The sequence below is a fragment of the Mchenga conophoros genome, linkage group LG5 (assembly GCF_057382185.1).
Source record: "Mchenga conophoros isolate Kocher_MC1m ecotype Shallow Benthic linkage group LG5, M_conophoros_male_GT1.1, whole genome shotgun sequence".
Classification (NCBI taxonomy): domain Eukaryota; kingdom Metazoa; phylum Chordata; class Actinopteri; order Cichliformes; family Cichlidae; genus Mchenga; species Mchenga conophoros.
Window position 1 is genome coordinate 32,695,534 of NC_140530.1, and position 16,159 is coordinate 32,711,692.

General features: G+C 38.2%; 1 protein-coding gene across 6 annotated transcripts in view; it reads right to left on the reverse strand.

Annotated features, from left to right (window-relative positions):
* nav1b (neuron navigator 1b) overlaps nt 1-16,159 on the reverse strand; it is an 83,631-nt gene that overhangs the window by 36,721 nt on the left and 30,751 nt on the right. For 4 of the 6 annotated variants that reach the window (XM_085274965.1, XM_085274968.1, XM_085274964.1 and 1 more), the window contains exons 3-4: nt 15,906-15,994; nt 1,399-1,501 (exon numbers count right to left, since the gene is read on the reverse strand). In XM_085274965.1, the coding sequence (XP_085131091.1) occupies nt 1,399-1,501; nt 15,906-15,994 (192 nt within the window). Of the gene's footprint in view, nt 1-1,398; nt 1,502-7,043; nt 8,155-15,905; nt 15,995-16,159 lie in introns of those variants that run through there. The other 2 variants (XM_085274970.1, XM_085274969.1) reach the window with 1 other exon arrangement.

Sequence of the window (16,159 nt, forward strand, 5' to 3'; positions counted from 1 at the left end):
CTCTCTCTTCTCTCTGTTTCTTACTGCTTTTGTGTACCAGGAAGTATTCCAGGATAGCAAGGACTCTGCTTTTCAGGACCACACACAGGAAATATTAATAAAATTTTTCTCTGTTGTAAGTGGGTCAGAATTAGAAACGTCCTCCAAATGGCTAGGAGCGTCTACTGTGTCTGTCGATTACATAACGAGATGAACCGAGTCACCCAAATAAATATTGCAGTGCCCACGACCATGCAAGTATTTTTATCCATTCTTCGTGGATAATTCATCAACCTGAAGGCTGAGAATTTCTGCATTTGTCAGTGACTTTAAAATACTATGATGATGAAAATTACAGGACAGTCCTGCAAGCAGCCATTAAGTCTCAGGTCAGTCATTGATTAACTGAAGCCCTTTTGATAGCTGCCTAAGAAAAATTTAGCGTGCAATCGCACAAATGATTATTTACTATAATCACAACTCTTTGTTTAACAATATGTTTCAAAGAGGTTGAGCAGAGTAATTACATTAAAACTAAAAAGCTTTAAAGCAGCACTTCTCAACTTTCTGGTATAATAACAGCCATCACTAAACAAGATTAAGTTTATGAGCCAAACAGCCTCTTTAAACATCTAAGACAGAATAGTATCGCCCTGTGATAGTTGGGATAGACTCTGGATGGATAGAACTGAAAGCATTAGTGCTAAACTTTTCCATATCTGATCAGATGCTTTCCAGATGATATTGGATCAAAATCTGGTATTTTATAAGACCAACACCTTTGGGTGAAATGCAGCACTAAACCATGACACAAATGCAATTATCTGTACAGTTATCTGTAGACACTGACTGTTTTATTTCTCCCCTGACCTCCTCCGTACATACTGACAATGATTTGATTGTCATCAAATTGCCATTTGTTTTCATCACTCAATGTGACCTGTTGCCACTGATTTTCAGTCTAGTATTTGTGTAATTTGTTATCCCTCAGCCCTTTCTCATTGTTTCCCTTGCTGAAAAATAACTTGAGAAGATTTTTGGTAACACTTTAGCAAACACTCGCTGGATCAACTGAAGGTCAGTCTAATCTCTCTAAATCTTATCTCAGGTTTTTTTTTTTTTTGTTTCTCTGCTGTAGATAGTTTTTTAGGCCTGCCACTTCTTCTTTTGTCCTCAAAACTGCACACCATGCAGATATATGCCACCAAGGATAACCTTCTTGGTGCAATAAACCAATTTTCTGTTATCTTGTTACCAAGTGGCAACACTGTAAGCAGCCACAATACAACTGCTTACACGTGATTATGTTATGTATCAATCCAGCAGGGTCTAAGTGTGTTTTTTTCACTTTAAACTGACTTTAATAAATGGATTTATCTCATAATTTTATCAATACATGTATATATATACTTTACTTACCTATGGCTCATCTGGGAGCCCCGCAGACTTGTCATTGTATCTTCTAAATTCTGGCGTAGGTCAAGGACATTCTGCACAGTCCGCTTCCTCTGGGACTCGGGGTCTGTGGGTGAATGATGCAGAAGCAAAGGTTATAAAACATTTAGACGATCACAATAAAAACCAGACACACGGTGTTCTGAGCTTAGTTTTTAATGTTGAGTCATCTCTATATGCATGTTCTTCCTTTTATTATTTGTATTTGGACTACTGTGACCTGCATCCTCTGTGTAAGAACATCTCCCATGCTTGTTCGCATCATTAAGCAGACAAATGTTACTCCATAGGCAGCTTCACCATGGCAACCCCTGCTCTACCCCCCACTGAACTGATGTGGTACAGCCTAAAAATGCACCATTGGAAGGCTGCCATTGACTTCGACCTGCCGCCAGGGGGATTCATGCCACACCAGGATCGCTTTTACTTTCTTTCTAGAGATTTTCTGATCTGCTGAGCATTACCTCAGAGTCACTCGGTTCAAGTAATACAGCTAACTATAAGCTGAACTGCAGCCAGAACAGTTTCAGTGAAGGTCAGCTTATTTGGACTATACTCTGTGCACTGCAAAATATAGAGTCAGTGGGTTGTGACCGTGTCAAATCAATATTACAGTACAATTAGGAGCGCTGTTGTGGTAGCTGTAACAAACGAGAGAAACCCCCTGTCACACAAATGCAGGAAGTTGGGATTTTCCCCAGCAATGTTGAGGCAAAAACCCTCAGGCAGAAAGAAATTAATATTCACTGTATTAGCTGCAAAAGCTGAAGCAGTGTAAAAGTGTAAAGTGTGTAAAGTGTGCGTGTTAGTCCCCATAGGGAAATAGTTCCTCTGCATTTAACCCATTCACCCAGTGAAGCAGTGGGCAGCCGCCAGTGCAGCGCCCGGGGAGCAGTGTGTAGAGACGGTACCTTGCTCAGGGGTACCTCAGGGTAGCGGTTCAGTGGAGTCGAACCCCCGACCTTCCGATCATGGGGCCACCACTCTACCTACTGAGCTATCCCTGCCCCTCGCAGAGGCGAGGATGTCAGGGGACCAAAAGACAAATCATATGCTCGTCTCATAAGTAGATATTGAACTAAATCAGCAGAGCACACAGAGAGTGAATTCTAAGCCTCAATTTGAGTTTACAAATTGAAATGCACTATTGTGATTTTTGCAAGTCAAACTAAAGCCTTGTTTACTTTGCCACTCTGAAAAAACACTGAGCTTTCTGAATGGTGTGTTCTTCGGGGTTCTATAATATACAGTAGCTACATATGTTATCTGCAAAAAAAGGACAACAACTAATTTATAAGCACACAAGAGCTGGTCCAGAATGTCCAGAATGAAATATTGATTTCATCTTTAGTGCTATTCTGACAGAAAACTGTCTGGCTCTGGTAGCATTTTTTGAGTAAAGATTGCAGTGCAGCTGGAATGCTACAGTACAAACTGCAGCTAAAGTCAGCCAAGAATTCACTCCATTGTTCCCCATATAAAAGATACTCAGCAGTTCTTGCTATTGCCAAAAGAAAATAAAAACATTTTGGACACTTTTGAACACTCATTATTTTTCATTTTATTACATACATGTAATCATCTTCTTGCACAATTGCTAATCATTGAGTGTTTATAATCTAAAACATTGCTTTGAGAGATTCCTAGCAGATTAGACATGGATTTCAAATAAAAATGCTATATAGTCAACATGCTGTTCTTTATCTGTTTGTAGTCTAGTGGCCTTCTTCTAAACACTATACTCTGGGAAAAGCATAGGTTTCACGTGACCCCAAATAGTTTTAATATATTTGATATTATCAGAAAGAAGATTAATATCTTGAAATTGCAATGCTAACACAAATATGTCCTTAATATGAGATCAGCAGAGGTGTCCACTGAGCAATGAATCTTTTTGTCATATTGCATTCTTATTCAATCTTCTCATTTCCTTTGCGATTAATTCTGGGGGAAACACTTCAGCAGGAATGCTAGACACAAAGTGCCCATGTGAATCACATCTGCTGTGAGTATTAGATTTATGTGTTGTGTTCTTGTTTAGTAGTGGTGTGGTACCCTGCATTGCAGTTGGATGGAAAAAGGGAAACTCAGACAGAATACTGAAGCAGATCTGAAATGGGAAAGTCCTATGAATGATGCAACATCTCAGGAGATACTCCATATACTCACAATGTAGGAAAAGATAAAAGTTTGGAAAGACTCATTCTAAAATAGCTAGAGGTCCTCAGTAATTAACCTTACAAACACTGGTAGATTAACAACAAAGGAACCGCATGTTGCACCAAGTCACCAAGAAATACAACAGCAGGGTCTTGCAGTCTTCTTCAACCTCCACATTTCACTTTTATGCCTGTTCAGGGGGTTAAATTTCACATGGAAATATAAGAAATGGACAGAAAGAGGAAAAAAAGGTTTTTGCTTTAGGGCAAAAAGGAAGAGCAGAATCTTTTTGCAGCTCACATGAACCTTCTTATTTCAAAGGCAGATGTAGTAGATGACAACTGGAAAATATTTATCTTTCTAAGAAAACATGAACTGTGACTAATGGTGCAAAAAAAAAAAAAAAAAAAGGTTACCAGTCATTGTTAAACAATCTATCTTTGTGGAGTGGTGAAAATACATATAACCATTTAATCTCTAGTTCCTACCTTTTCAAAATATTGTGTAAGAGGAAAAGTGCCTTTGCTTCTTCATTTAAAAAAAATTAAAAATGTATAAAACACAGGTATGTGCAACAGAATATTGGGGCTACATTAAGAAAAAAATGTTAATCTTTTTGAGATTAAAGTAGAAGTTTTGAGAAAAGTCCAAAGTCAAAAATATATTTTGAGAAAAAAGTCTAAATCCTATTTTGTGAAAGTCAAAATTTTGAGATTACAGTTGTTGTTTCAAGACAAAGTCCCACGGCTCCTACACCCTCTACATGCCTTGTGTAGAGTTTGTGAAATCGTACTTCAGAATCAGTTTTAGTGGTGGTGATAAGTATAAGGGCACTGATAATATGGTGCAGAAAGCTGCATCTGGTCAGATGGAGAAACCACACAAACATGAAGAGTTGGCAGTTTGGTACAAAATGAAATAGCTGGCAATGGACAGATGCAAGGATACCAACACTTACACCCTCATGCAATAAATAGGATGGACGTTGTATCACATGACAGCTGATCAATTTGTCTACACACAGCATTTTTTAGAGGCTATAGCAGCCGTGGCATTTTGTCTTGAAACAGCAACTTTGATCTCAAAATTTCTACTTTATTCTCAAAATGATCAATACAATTTTTGTTTTTCTTACTGTGGCCCTAATACTCCTTTCTAAGTATGAGATAACAAGTGTTTCCCACTATTACACTAGAAATACCACCTTAAAAGAAGTAAAATGAGAATGATAATGTGGCCTTTAAAAAGTTACCCTCATGATAACCTGTGTAAAAGTGAACTTCTCTGACACTTGCGTGCCTCTGTAGCTTCAACAAAAAAGGCAAACATAACCATAATCTCTAGATCCGCTGTGATAGATATAGACCACTGCTTCATTTCTGAAGATCTGGCATGACAGATTCCAATTATGACAAAATGAGATTTGTTCATCCCCATGTTGTCTAGGGTAGATGGGTTTTATCAGATGTATTTCTGTCTGTACTACTCTACTATTTTGTGGACTTCTTGTATGTGCTTTACTTTGAAAATAATGTAATGCAACTGATTTTTTAATTTATTCCTGCTCTATTCCAAATTCTGCTGCTCTGTGAAGCTATTCTAGATCTGAGGAGGGAGTTTTTTATGTATCCATGTGCATGAAACCTTGCCTTGTGATGAGGAAGTGGTATGTACAGTAATGCTCCAGTGTCCTGCACAAACATAAATGGTTAAATTAATAAATTACCCTATTAACTAAGATGACCATTCTTGCCCTATTGGAAAACAAAGAGACCCACTATACTCATAAATAAATGCATCCTTTCAAGGAGCTCATAACGAGAGATGCTGCTGATGCAGAGCACATTAACCAGGCCTTGAATGTACTGCAGACATGAAAAGAAATATTTGTAGTAACAGGCATGTTCACTGTAAAAGTTCTGTAAACTGGTAAAACATAACATTCTGTTATAACTCTGACACTGCTGTCTTCAACCCAAAACAATGACATTACTACTGTAACATGAAAATATTTTTTCTCAGTTTCTTGCTTATTAATTCTTCTTCGATGCTAAAACTTAAATGTCTTTCCGTGTTTCCATGTATCCTTTTTCTGGAAGGCTATTTTTCTTTTCACAGTTCATTAAAATGATAAAACAACTTTTTCAAAAATGCCTTCCATTTGAGCCAGAGGAATACAGAAATATCAGCCTCAAGCACTGAGCTGCAAATTTAAGCTAATAAAGCAGATATGGGTGTGGTGCCGAACCTCCAGAACTCTTAGCAATTTTGGTTGTGGCTCCACAGTTAATTACACAAAAGGGATTCAAGCAGCTGACATGTATAATATCCAGCACAGTATAAAGTTCCCACTGGTCTCTGCAGTATGTAAGTGTAACCAGTATGAATGATAAATGTCCACATACTAATGAAGCGTGGATAACAGATCGAATCATTACAGATGTGTTCATTAAGACGCAACAGCAAACATGATGATGTTGAGTTGAATGGAAGAAGACATTCTTGCTTGTCTGTCAATGTATATAAGAGCAAAGATTAGCAGTTGTGAAATACACACACTCCAACATGCCATTTTATACATCTCACGATTAGATTTGGTGTTCAGTGCATCCAAATTAGATTATAATTAGATACACAACACACCTGCAATTAAATACAAAGCTATCTATTTAGAAAATAAACAAATACAACATCTAATCATCAGAATTATAATCACCGCCATATTATAATCAACACCTGTATTAATCATAAAAGCTTTCCCAATACAAAACCTGACCTACAACCTCCACAGACAAAGACATTTTCTTTGCCATTTGCAGTGTAGTAGTACACTGGGTGGAAGCCGTCTGTCAGTGCTCTGCAGATGAATGAAGCTGGGAGGAGGCTAAATGTGTGTCTCTGTGCCTAAAAGGAACTTAATATGGCATGCTGTTATTCCCATTTCTGGTTTTTGGAAGCATATGTGGAGAAGCTGATGGACCCTCGAGTGCATCTGCACATGTTGCCATAAATGAGAATCTTTCGGAAGGAGATCAGCCTGTTGGTAATAATCCACAACTCCCCCAGGCCTAATGCAATCAGGCAGCAATGTTATGACTACAAGCGAAAATATTTCACACGCCCAAAACCAAAGCACATAAACCTGAGTAGCATGCTAGAGGAATAAGAATCATTTCAGCTTCATGTTAAAATGCTAAACAGTGCCTGTATTCAATAAAATAAGAGTAGCATGCTTTGCAAGCATGAAGATGTCTTTGTGCTTCCCCCCCCCCCCCCCAGTTGGTGAGCTGTGTAAAATCCGTTCAGGGGAAATGTGGATCGGGAGCAGCAAGCAGGTGCCGTGTGGTGGCTGTTTCAAAGGGGGGCGTGTTGCAGATTTGGTTCATAGCACATCGTATTTGAGAAGCCCAGTGGTGGCAAAAGCATTAGGGCTTCTTGGCTGTACTCACCTAACATCTGACTGAAGAGCAGCTGCTCCAGGTCACCCAGCACTGTCACCACCAGCTCTGGGTCCACTTTCAGGAAAGGTTTGTCTGCTCCTTCTTCTCCTTGACCCTTGGCACTGCATTCCCCTCCAGCTCCAGCTCCAGGTTTCTTTCCATTGGCCTTTGCCTTACTGGACAGGATCTCATCATCTGATTTTCCATCCTCAGGTGCTTTGCTCAAAGGCTTCACTTCAGCGTAAGGACCACGAGGTATGCGGCTCTGCTTGTTCAGGGCAGAGGGAGCAGCCAGAGGGCTAAAGGGCTTGGGTTTGCCTTGGAACAGTGAGTGTTCAGATTTGGATAGGTTTCGGGAGAGAGGGGCACCCCCTCCAGCACTGCTGCCACCCCCTGCTGTCTTTGGCTTGCCCGTTTTGATCTGCCCTGTTCCAGGCTTGGCCATGTCATCACACCACTTTGGCTCATAAAGGTGTAACTTCTTCTCGGCGTCAGTGAGCACAGCCAGGTTTGTCATAGACCTCTGTTTGCGGAGATTAGAGGGCACTGGTATCCTGCCCTCAGAGCTACCTGCCCGGTAAACCTTTAGTTCTCCCCTCTGTGTGCTCTGGGGCACTCCAGACTTGGCCCTCTTAGCTGCCATACCAACTCCTTTGCCATCTGCTTGGCCGTATGCCTTTGTGCTATCCGTCCTTTCCATCTTTAAATCTCCTTCTCTGTCTTTCACACTATTTCCAAGCATTCCTCCTGCATGAGACCATATCAAAAAGCATCAGGAGGAAGAAAACAGGCTTCTACACTTCCTTCTCTTTGTGCAAAATTATATATAGAAATGGTCCATTTAAAGCAATCCTGCAGCCTTTCCTTCCTCTGTCTCCCTCTGTCTCCTTTTCTTCCTGACAGGCTGCTGCAGCTGCAGCTGTTGCAGTGCTGCCCAGGCGCTCCCTTTCTCTCCTTCCTTTCAGTCCTCCTTTCCTCTTTTTTCCACAGTCCTCCCTTCAGCACACCCTCATGCCGCTGAACCGCGCAGCAGCAGAATGACAGCGGCGGAAGACGCAACAGTGCACCCTCCTCCCCTTGCTCTCTGCTGCCTCTCCCTCGCCTCCGCCTTCCCTCCCATCCTCCCTCCTCCTTCCCTCATTTTTCCTTCATTTAAAGATGCTTCGCTGTGTCTCAGCAGAATATGTAAAATACAACAGAATGAGGAAAATAGATCATGTGCGGCTTTTTTTAAACCGGCACAATTTTCCTCTAACACAGCACGTTATCGCACCATCTCCTCTGGTTCCTTTGTTCTTCCCCTCCCCCTTCTTCACTCACTGTTAACGTGGTGCATGAATTGTTCTAGTGGAGGTGTTATTAATGTGTTAAGTGATACCCATTTACATATGTAATTACATCCTATAGCATAAATTAGGATGGCTGCCAGATTGCAACAAAAGGAGGAACCTCTTCATTATCTACAGGATTTCTATTTCTTTAAGATATCTATTCTTGATTTATGCCAAAAAAAGATTAGTGGACCTTTAGTCATACTATATCAACAATAAGCACAAAAGCATTTAAACTTAATGTCAACAGACGAAATAAGGAAAAGTAACTGAATAGTTTTGTTCACTGCTTGAAAAAAAAAAAAAAAAAAAAAAAAAAAAGAGGAAATATGACTTAAAATGTAGTGTATCTGCCAAAAGAGTGACTTCACTTTTGCAGACTGGGAAAGCAACAAGATGTGCCAGTGTAAGCAAGTAACACACCCAAAACCACACTTTGGAAATATCTTTACGTCACCAAAAGATGCATTTAAACACACACACACACACACACACACACACACACACACACACACACACACACACGCAAACATGCATGCACGCACACACTTCAAATTGCAACTCCAGTCACATCATTTTGTGCAGGGCTTATTTGCTGACATACGAGTATAATCGTCATTCAGTATTAGACACAGCAGTCTCTGAAGAAGATTCAGGAGGCTCAGGCTCTGCAGAACTCTCATGCAGGCTGCTCTATGGAAATACTCTTTCGAAAATGCTGCATGTCATCCACGCCAGATATGCACAACCACAGCTGCCAAAAACCCCCACAAACACTTAACTGTGACAATGAGAACATGTTGATATGTAATCATTCTATGAAATAAAAAAAAAATCCTTTAAAGTACACAATTCACTTAACCAGCATGACTAAAAAAAAAATGCTACATGGTGCAAATCCACCGGATATGTTTGACCTGCTTGCTTAAGTGTGGAGAGGGTTCAACTCCAACTCTCACAATAGGCTGGCAACACACTCCAACGCCTTTTTTATTAGGCTTTCAGAGCACCTGGGGTGGCTCATGGACTAGCAACCCTGTTTGATCTGGCAATTAGCTTCTGGAACAATGTCAACTCTTGTTCTTCCTCATCACGAGATCCAAGCCTCCCTGCCTGACTTGCGATCACTGCCGGTGACCTCACTCTTGCGATGCAGTGAATAACTGGTTTGTTTAGGGAGTAGGGATTTCATAATGAATCATAGGATCACAAGCCCCCTATGCATAAAGATTGCATCAGACATTGACAAACTGAATACTTTCTACCAAATGATGTTGAAAGTCCCTTAAGTGGGCCAACTAATTAATTTGGACCAGAGAGGAATAATTCAACATCAACTTTAGAACAAACAAAAAACATTTAGAGTATAAATCCCATTAACTTTATTTAAAAATTTTGTCCAGATATGGTCATTCCCTCTCAGAATTAACGGTTCTTTTCAATTTTATCTAGTAAGTTTCTGGTTTACGACATTGTTAACCCTTTTACACATAGTGGTCAATACAGTGGACCTCTATTCAAAGGCTGTTTTCTTGTATTTGTGTCAGTGTTGATGGTATACTTGCACATAAACCACTACATTGGACACTGATGTGTCACTCCATACCCTGCCACCCACTGGTCGTTTAATGTTACTATAGATGTGTGACGTGTTTCATTGTAATTATTGTTATTTAACCCTGTCATGCATGAATTATGACAACCTCAATCAGGATTTTTTCTTAAGTATTTTTATTCATCTTTTCATGCCTAAAAATGAATAAAAATACTTTAGGAAAAAAAATCCTGATTGAGGTTGTCATAATTCATGCATGACAGGGTTAATTATGTTAGCATGCTGAAACTAACATAGAAACAAACTTAACATCTAAATAAAGTTTTGACTGGGTTTATATGCAAAAACCCTTTTTGCCTGATGCAGGATTTATGGCACGTCATATGTTCATTTGCTTAGCTCTTTGGCAAAACAGCGGGAAAGATTCCGGGAATGCAAGCCGCACAGATGCTGTGAAGACATATTTGTGTGCAAGCCTCCAAAAAGCCAAGAGAGGCCCGATGGTGCTAAATAAGATAAGATAAGATAGAACTTTATTAATCCCTCGGGTGGGTTCCTCTGGGAAATTCGACTTCCAAAAAGCACAGCAACGACCGAAGTTACAGTTACAGAATTGTTATATACATATATATATGTATATATATATATATATATATATATATATATATATATATATATATATATATATATATATATATATATATATATATATATATATATATATATATATATATATATATATATACACACACACACACACACACATATATAAATACAGAGACAAATATAAATAAAATATACAAAGGGGATAAATAGAATAAATAGGAATAAAAAATAAAAAATAAAAAAAATGCTTGTGCAGGTAGATTGCAGAGACATTTGCCATAACAATTCATAACAAAGATAAAATGTACAGATACCAAACACTGGTTGTAATGTACAGATTTCATTGTTTTTAATTAATAGTTTTGTTATAGATTTCCTTGGTGGTAGCTAGGATAAACGTTGAATTAATACCAGCATTACAAACATGAATAAGTCCGATTACTGGAAGTTACAGTTTTTTACAGCCGCTAGGACACATTTCACAATACTTAGGTCACTTTTGCAAAACTCTTCACACAATTCTCCTAACTGACCTTCAGCTTGGCAAAGCAGGTCATTTCACATTCAAAATGCACTACAACTACCAAAACACTTTATTCAGGTCTCAAATAAACTCATTCTTCCAGAACACTAGCAAAGGTTGACAGCCGAAAAACACACTTTGTCACCCACAAAACAATGACCTAAAAAACACTAACAACATGTAGCATTACACAGTGTTTTCTTGTGTAAAACAAGGACACATCTCTGTTTATAATTTCAATATATGTTACTGGAATGAATCAGACATCATGCAGAATTCGTTAATATTTGTTTATGTATTTTTATTTTTTTGCACTAAGTAATCCCAAGATACAAGAATTTGTATACACACCATCCACTGATACACATACAATAGTAATGCTAATCTACTCTGTCTTCTCCATTTGGCCACAGGTTCTCATCCACATCACATCTTATGTCATCTAGGGCAATACACCTAGGAAATAATCTTCTGGCTGCCAGAATTGAAGGAGTTGAAAAATTGAAGGAGTAACACCTGTGTAGATGTTCATCTACAATGAGAATAAGCTGTGGCTGGTTAAACTGCATTTTTAGATTTAAAATATGTTTCAATAAAATATTGCTGTTGGATTTTGCTGCCTTTTTAGTTTTTGCATTGTGTTATTGTTTTGGCCATAAGTTTAACAGTTTTGAAAACAGTATGTAAGCACATGCAAAATGTCCTGTACGTACAAAGATTTTTGGCAGTTGTTGTGTCTGAGTGAGAAGATAATTCATGAAATTTGAGAGATGTAGTCATTGAATGCATTTTGTGCCAAAACAATGATAACTGATCCTCAGTTTAGCCCACATAGACTTCTGTTGTGCTCACTGTGTGAGGAGTTTTGCAAAAGTGACCTAAGTATACTTCTATGGCAGGACAGCTACACAGGTGTCTGTGGTGCATTTCCCTTTTTCAGCACGTGTAATCATTTTTGGGGTGCTCAGCTGCTATGATGCAATGCACTGAGGAACATCAGGCAGACCAACACATGTGCATGAAGGGGAAAACCACAAAGAGTCACATGGACATTACTGGGCTTTCAGACAGAATGTGAAAAAGGCCTATTGCATTCTGAAAGTGTTTATTTGTAATGGTTTGTGCCATGCTGAGTTTGGAGAATATATTGAAATTTTTTAAGCAGCACCCATCACTCCATCAACTAGTGATTTACTACATATTCCACTTACTCGTGCCAATGCCATTTCCAGTTAATGAAACACAAATGTGTGTGCCTAAAAAGAACACAACATGTCTGATTTGTGAAAAAAAATCAATGTTGCAAATGATCTAAACAACAACTGCTTTCCCGCTTCATATGTAAACAAATAGGTGGGATAACATATATTATACTGAAATTGATATTGATATTGAAACGTATTGATCACAAAATATTGTCAAGAATCATATCCAAGCAATCAAACAACAACCATACAGCCAAAGTCATTAGAAACCATCTGTCCAAGATGATTTGAACAGCCTCTTTGCCATGTGACTTGACATAATGTGTGCAAGTGTACCTTTTGCAGAGAGCTGTAGGTCGAAGCATAGAATTAAAAGCACATGTAAAAATTGTGTTGAAGTCATATGGTAACTAATGCGATGCAAGAGTCTCTAAATACAGATGTAATGGAATCATTGTGTTAGCCCTTAAGGGCTTCTCACATTATGATTTTTTTCCTGAATGAAAGTCTACTGATGAGCTCAAGCTGCAAGACACAATAGCAAAGGTTAAATGGTCTTGTCTACTACTTGCTGTTTGTAAAGTAGTGAGTCTTCCTATCCGGAAACTTTTCTAACTGAACAGTTATTTCTGCCGAATGGAACCATCAGTATTACACATGTACTTCATCTTCCAGCTATGTAGCTGAAGACATATGACAGGTTACAAAGACACATCTCTATGAATTTAAGCGTTCCCTAAGTCTTTCCACTGGGGAGAAGAGAAACTCCCAGACAGGAGGTGAAAGCTGATCCTCCCATCAAACCACTCAGTCTCTCAGTCATGCATCTGTCCACCCTCGGCAGAGGACCACTCAGTTGCTGGTCTGGTCTCTCCCAGAGGAGGCTGGCTGAAGGCTCTCAACCCTCAAAGTGATTAAGATAATTAAGAAGTCAGTTAAAGGGTTTTCAAATAGCCCGTGGCATTCATGTGAGGCCATTTTCAAAGTCTGTGTGATTTGGGTGATCCAGAAATAAACAACATAACTAATTCAAAATACTTGAATGCATCCCTGTAAATTCAGTTTTACTGGGATGAATTTTGCTAACTCAATCATTAAAGAGGGCATCACTGTCTGTTCATTTGAGTCAATATCGCTTGCTGTTAGCTAGTTGCCCAACCAAGACTAAATCTAGTCCAGTTGTAGTTATTGATTTCTGTATTCAACTCATGCCAGTAATACTCATACATGTCCAAGCCCATGTCCTGATATACTATATAAATATAATTTTGGTTCATTGCTAGTTGGCTGCAATGCGATGGGCTCATTATATGTCCTATATAGCACACTATAATATTCATGTTTTTTGGCTATAAATGATGGGATTTTAACATGCTGAAAATAAGGCCACACCCAGACAAAAAAGGAAAAATGATATGATGCTTTCATAAGCTGTTACAGGTGCAAAGATGCTAAAAATTGGCTCTTTTAGTCCATTGGTAGGCGGTTGCTGAGCAACATAATGGTCACAATATCTACTAAAAATAAGACCATAATATCATTTAGTGGATCTAAAAATTAGACGTTACTGTCATGAAATTGAAATTAAGCAATGCCTTTATAAAGTGTTACAGGTTCATAAATGCCGCCATCTTAGCCCATTAATATGTGGTTGCTAGGCAACATGATGACATCATGCTATTTCATGCAGAATTCAAATATTTTGCAGATATAAATTAGTTGCTGTTATGAAATTAAGTATGATGCCTTTAAAAGTTATTATAAATGCCTAAACATTACAAATAGGTCACCTCAGTCTTTTGATAAGTGGTTGCTAGGCAACATGATAACATATTTGATAAAAATAAGAACCTTTAGGGGTCTAAAATGTACCGAAGTGCCAAGTTTTGATGTTCAGCTTTTGATTGTGTAGGAGTTCACAGACAGACAGAGACTCCATGCATGTAAGATACACAAATAAACTGGTATCTGCAGCCATGCGATTCAACACTATAGTGTATGTATGCCACTTACTGCCCAAACAAGTTAAATTTGCTGATGCTCTTCATACTCTTTTCTAAACATCATTGACACTGGGTCAAAACTAAATAACCACAATATTACAATCAAGAATTCAAGAGTTCAGATACAATCGATTACATCATGGTGGGGTCCACGTTTTAAATGCTCCACACTCTGTTGCTCATACTTTGAGTTTTAGTTGTTTGTGTGTTGTTGTCTGAAAAGATTAGTGGTTTTTCATTTTTGACCAGTTTATTACTGTTAATCATTGTGACAGTTCTAAAAGAAGTTGGTCCATCTCCAACAATGGTTAAAAACAATGTTTAATATTAAAATATAAAATATAGAAGCTTCTGTGTAACAGTTTTACAACATGCGGGTTTAAATAATAATTTTGTTCTGTGATGTCTGTTTATTTCTCTTAATTAATATTACTTACTTACAGTAGAGCTTTAATAAAATAGTCTCTCTAATTTGATTTAACAGATCTGCCATGCTGGTAACTGCTTCAATCTTCATTTGGAAAAGTGTATCCCTTAAAACAATGAAATAGTGACCATACAAAACATTTTAAGACACTGTGCCTGTTTATGTTCACACGTCATGTTTGTATTACAGTGTCCAAGCAACAGGATGTGTGAGGAACAGGGCTGAGGCAAAAATAACTCAACTTTTTATGTTTTACACAGCAGGGATGCAAAAAAATGGAAATTTGATTGTAATGGCACATCAGAGATGTCAAAAACATTGATAAACAGTGCTGCATTAACAGTGGTGTGCGATTTGAGAGAAGTACTCTCTGCCAGCAATCTGTTTTCCCACATGCACACAAAGAAAAAGTGAAGTGCTTCAGGAAATCCTGATGAACATAACAGGTGGTACAAGCAGTATAAAGATTTTGTTGCGAGTTGGCGGCAGTTTGGTGAGAACAACTGTCAAGCTGAACTGAGTTCAGTGTCAACAGTCAGCCATATAAAAACTTGAGTGTTACACGATGCATATAATACAAATGGAAAAACAGGGTTTTTTTTCTTGTTTTCCTTCTTTTTTTGCATAAACTGCCTGACCCTTTCAGTTTTAAGTGAAAAAAAGTTCATTTTTGTAATGAATTAAGTAGGTCCTTTGGGGATAACAATACTAGAAAAGACTTAAAGAGTGAAAAGAAGAAGAGTGAATTGATTTAAAGTCAAAGACTGATGGAAATCCATCATAATTTTTAGCATCCTGAATTAACCCTTTTTATCATTAAGCATCAATTTTACTGGGTTTATATTGGCACCCATTTAAAAGCACATGTGAGTGTTTCATGTATTTGGAGGTGATTTGTTTGCCTTAACTGAATATCAAAGAGCAAAGAATAAACCATAAGAGAGAAATGGAATACCAGATAAAAGATTAATGAGTTTTACCTTAAATTTGATGCCACTTCCACAAAAGAGTTGTTGATTTTTCTTATATTTATTTACTCATATGAATGAGAATAATTAAACATTTCATATGACAACAGCAAAGATCACAGAAATTCCAAAGTCTATGACCCTCCAAAGTTATTTGGTAACTCCTTAGAGGTGCAAGATCCCACATTAAGAACAACTGCTTTATAACAACAGATGTGTCCAGTAGAAAGATTAAGATTTCAAAAAGACTCACCTAGATCATCACAACAGACCTCCATGGAGTCAGAGGAGCAGTCACTGAGATCATCCAGGGAGGTATCTGTATCCTCGTGAATCTTAAACCTACAAAAAACAAACAAACAAAGAAACAAACGGGTCAACCAAACAAACGGTGGTTTAAATCCATGTCTGTTTAGACATAACTTCTGACCACTGAATACTGCATTCAAGAGAGTGAGGCTATATGTATAAACAGACACCAGGGAGCGGGGGGGTGTCTTTCTTTTA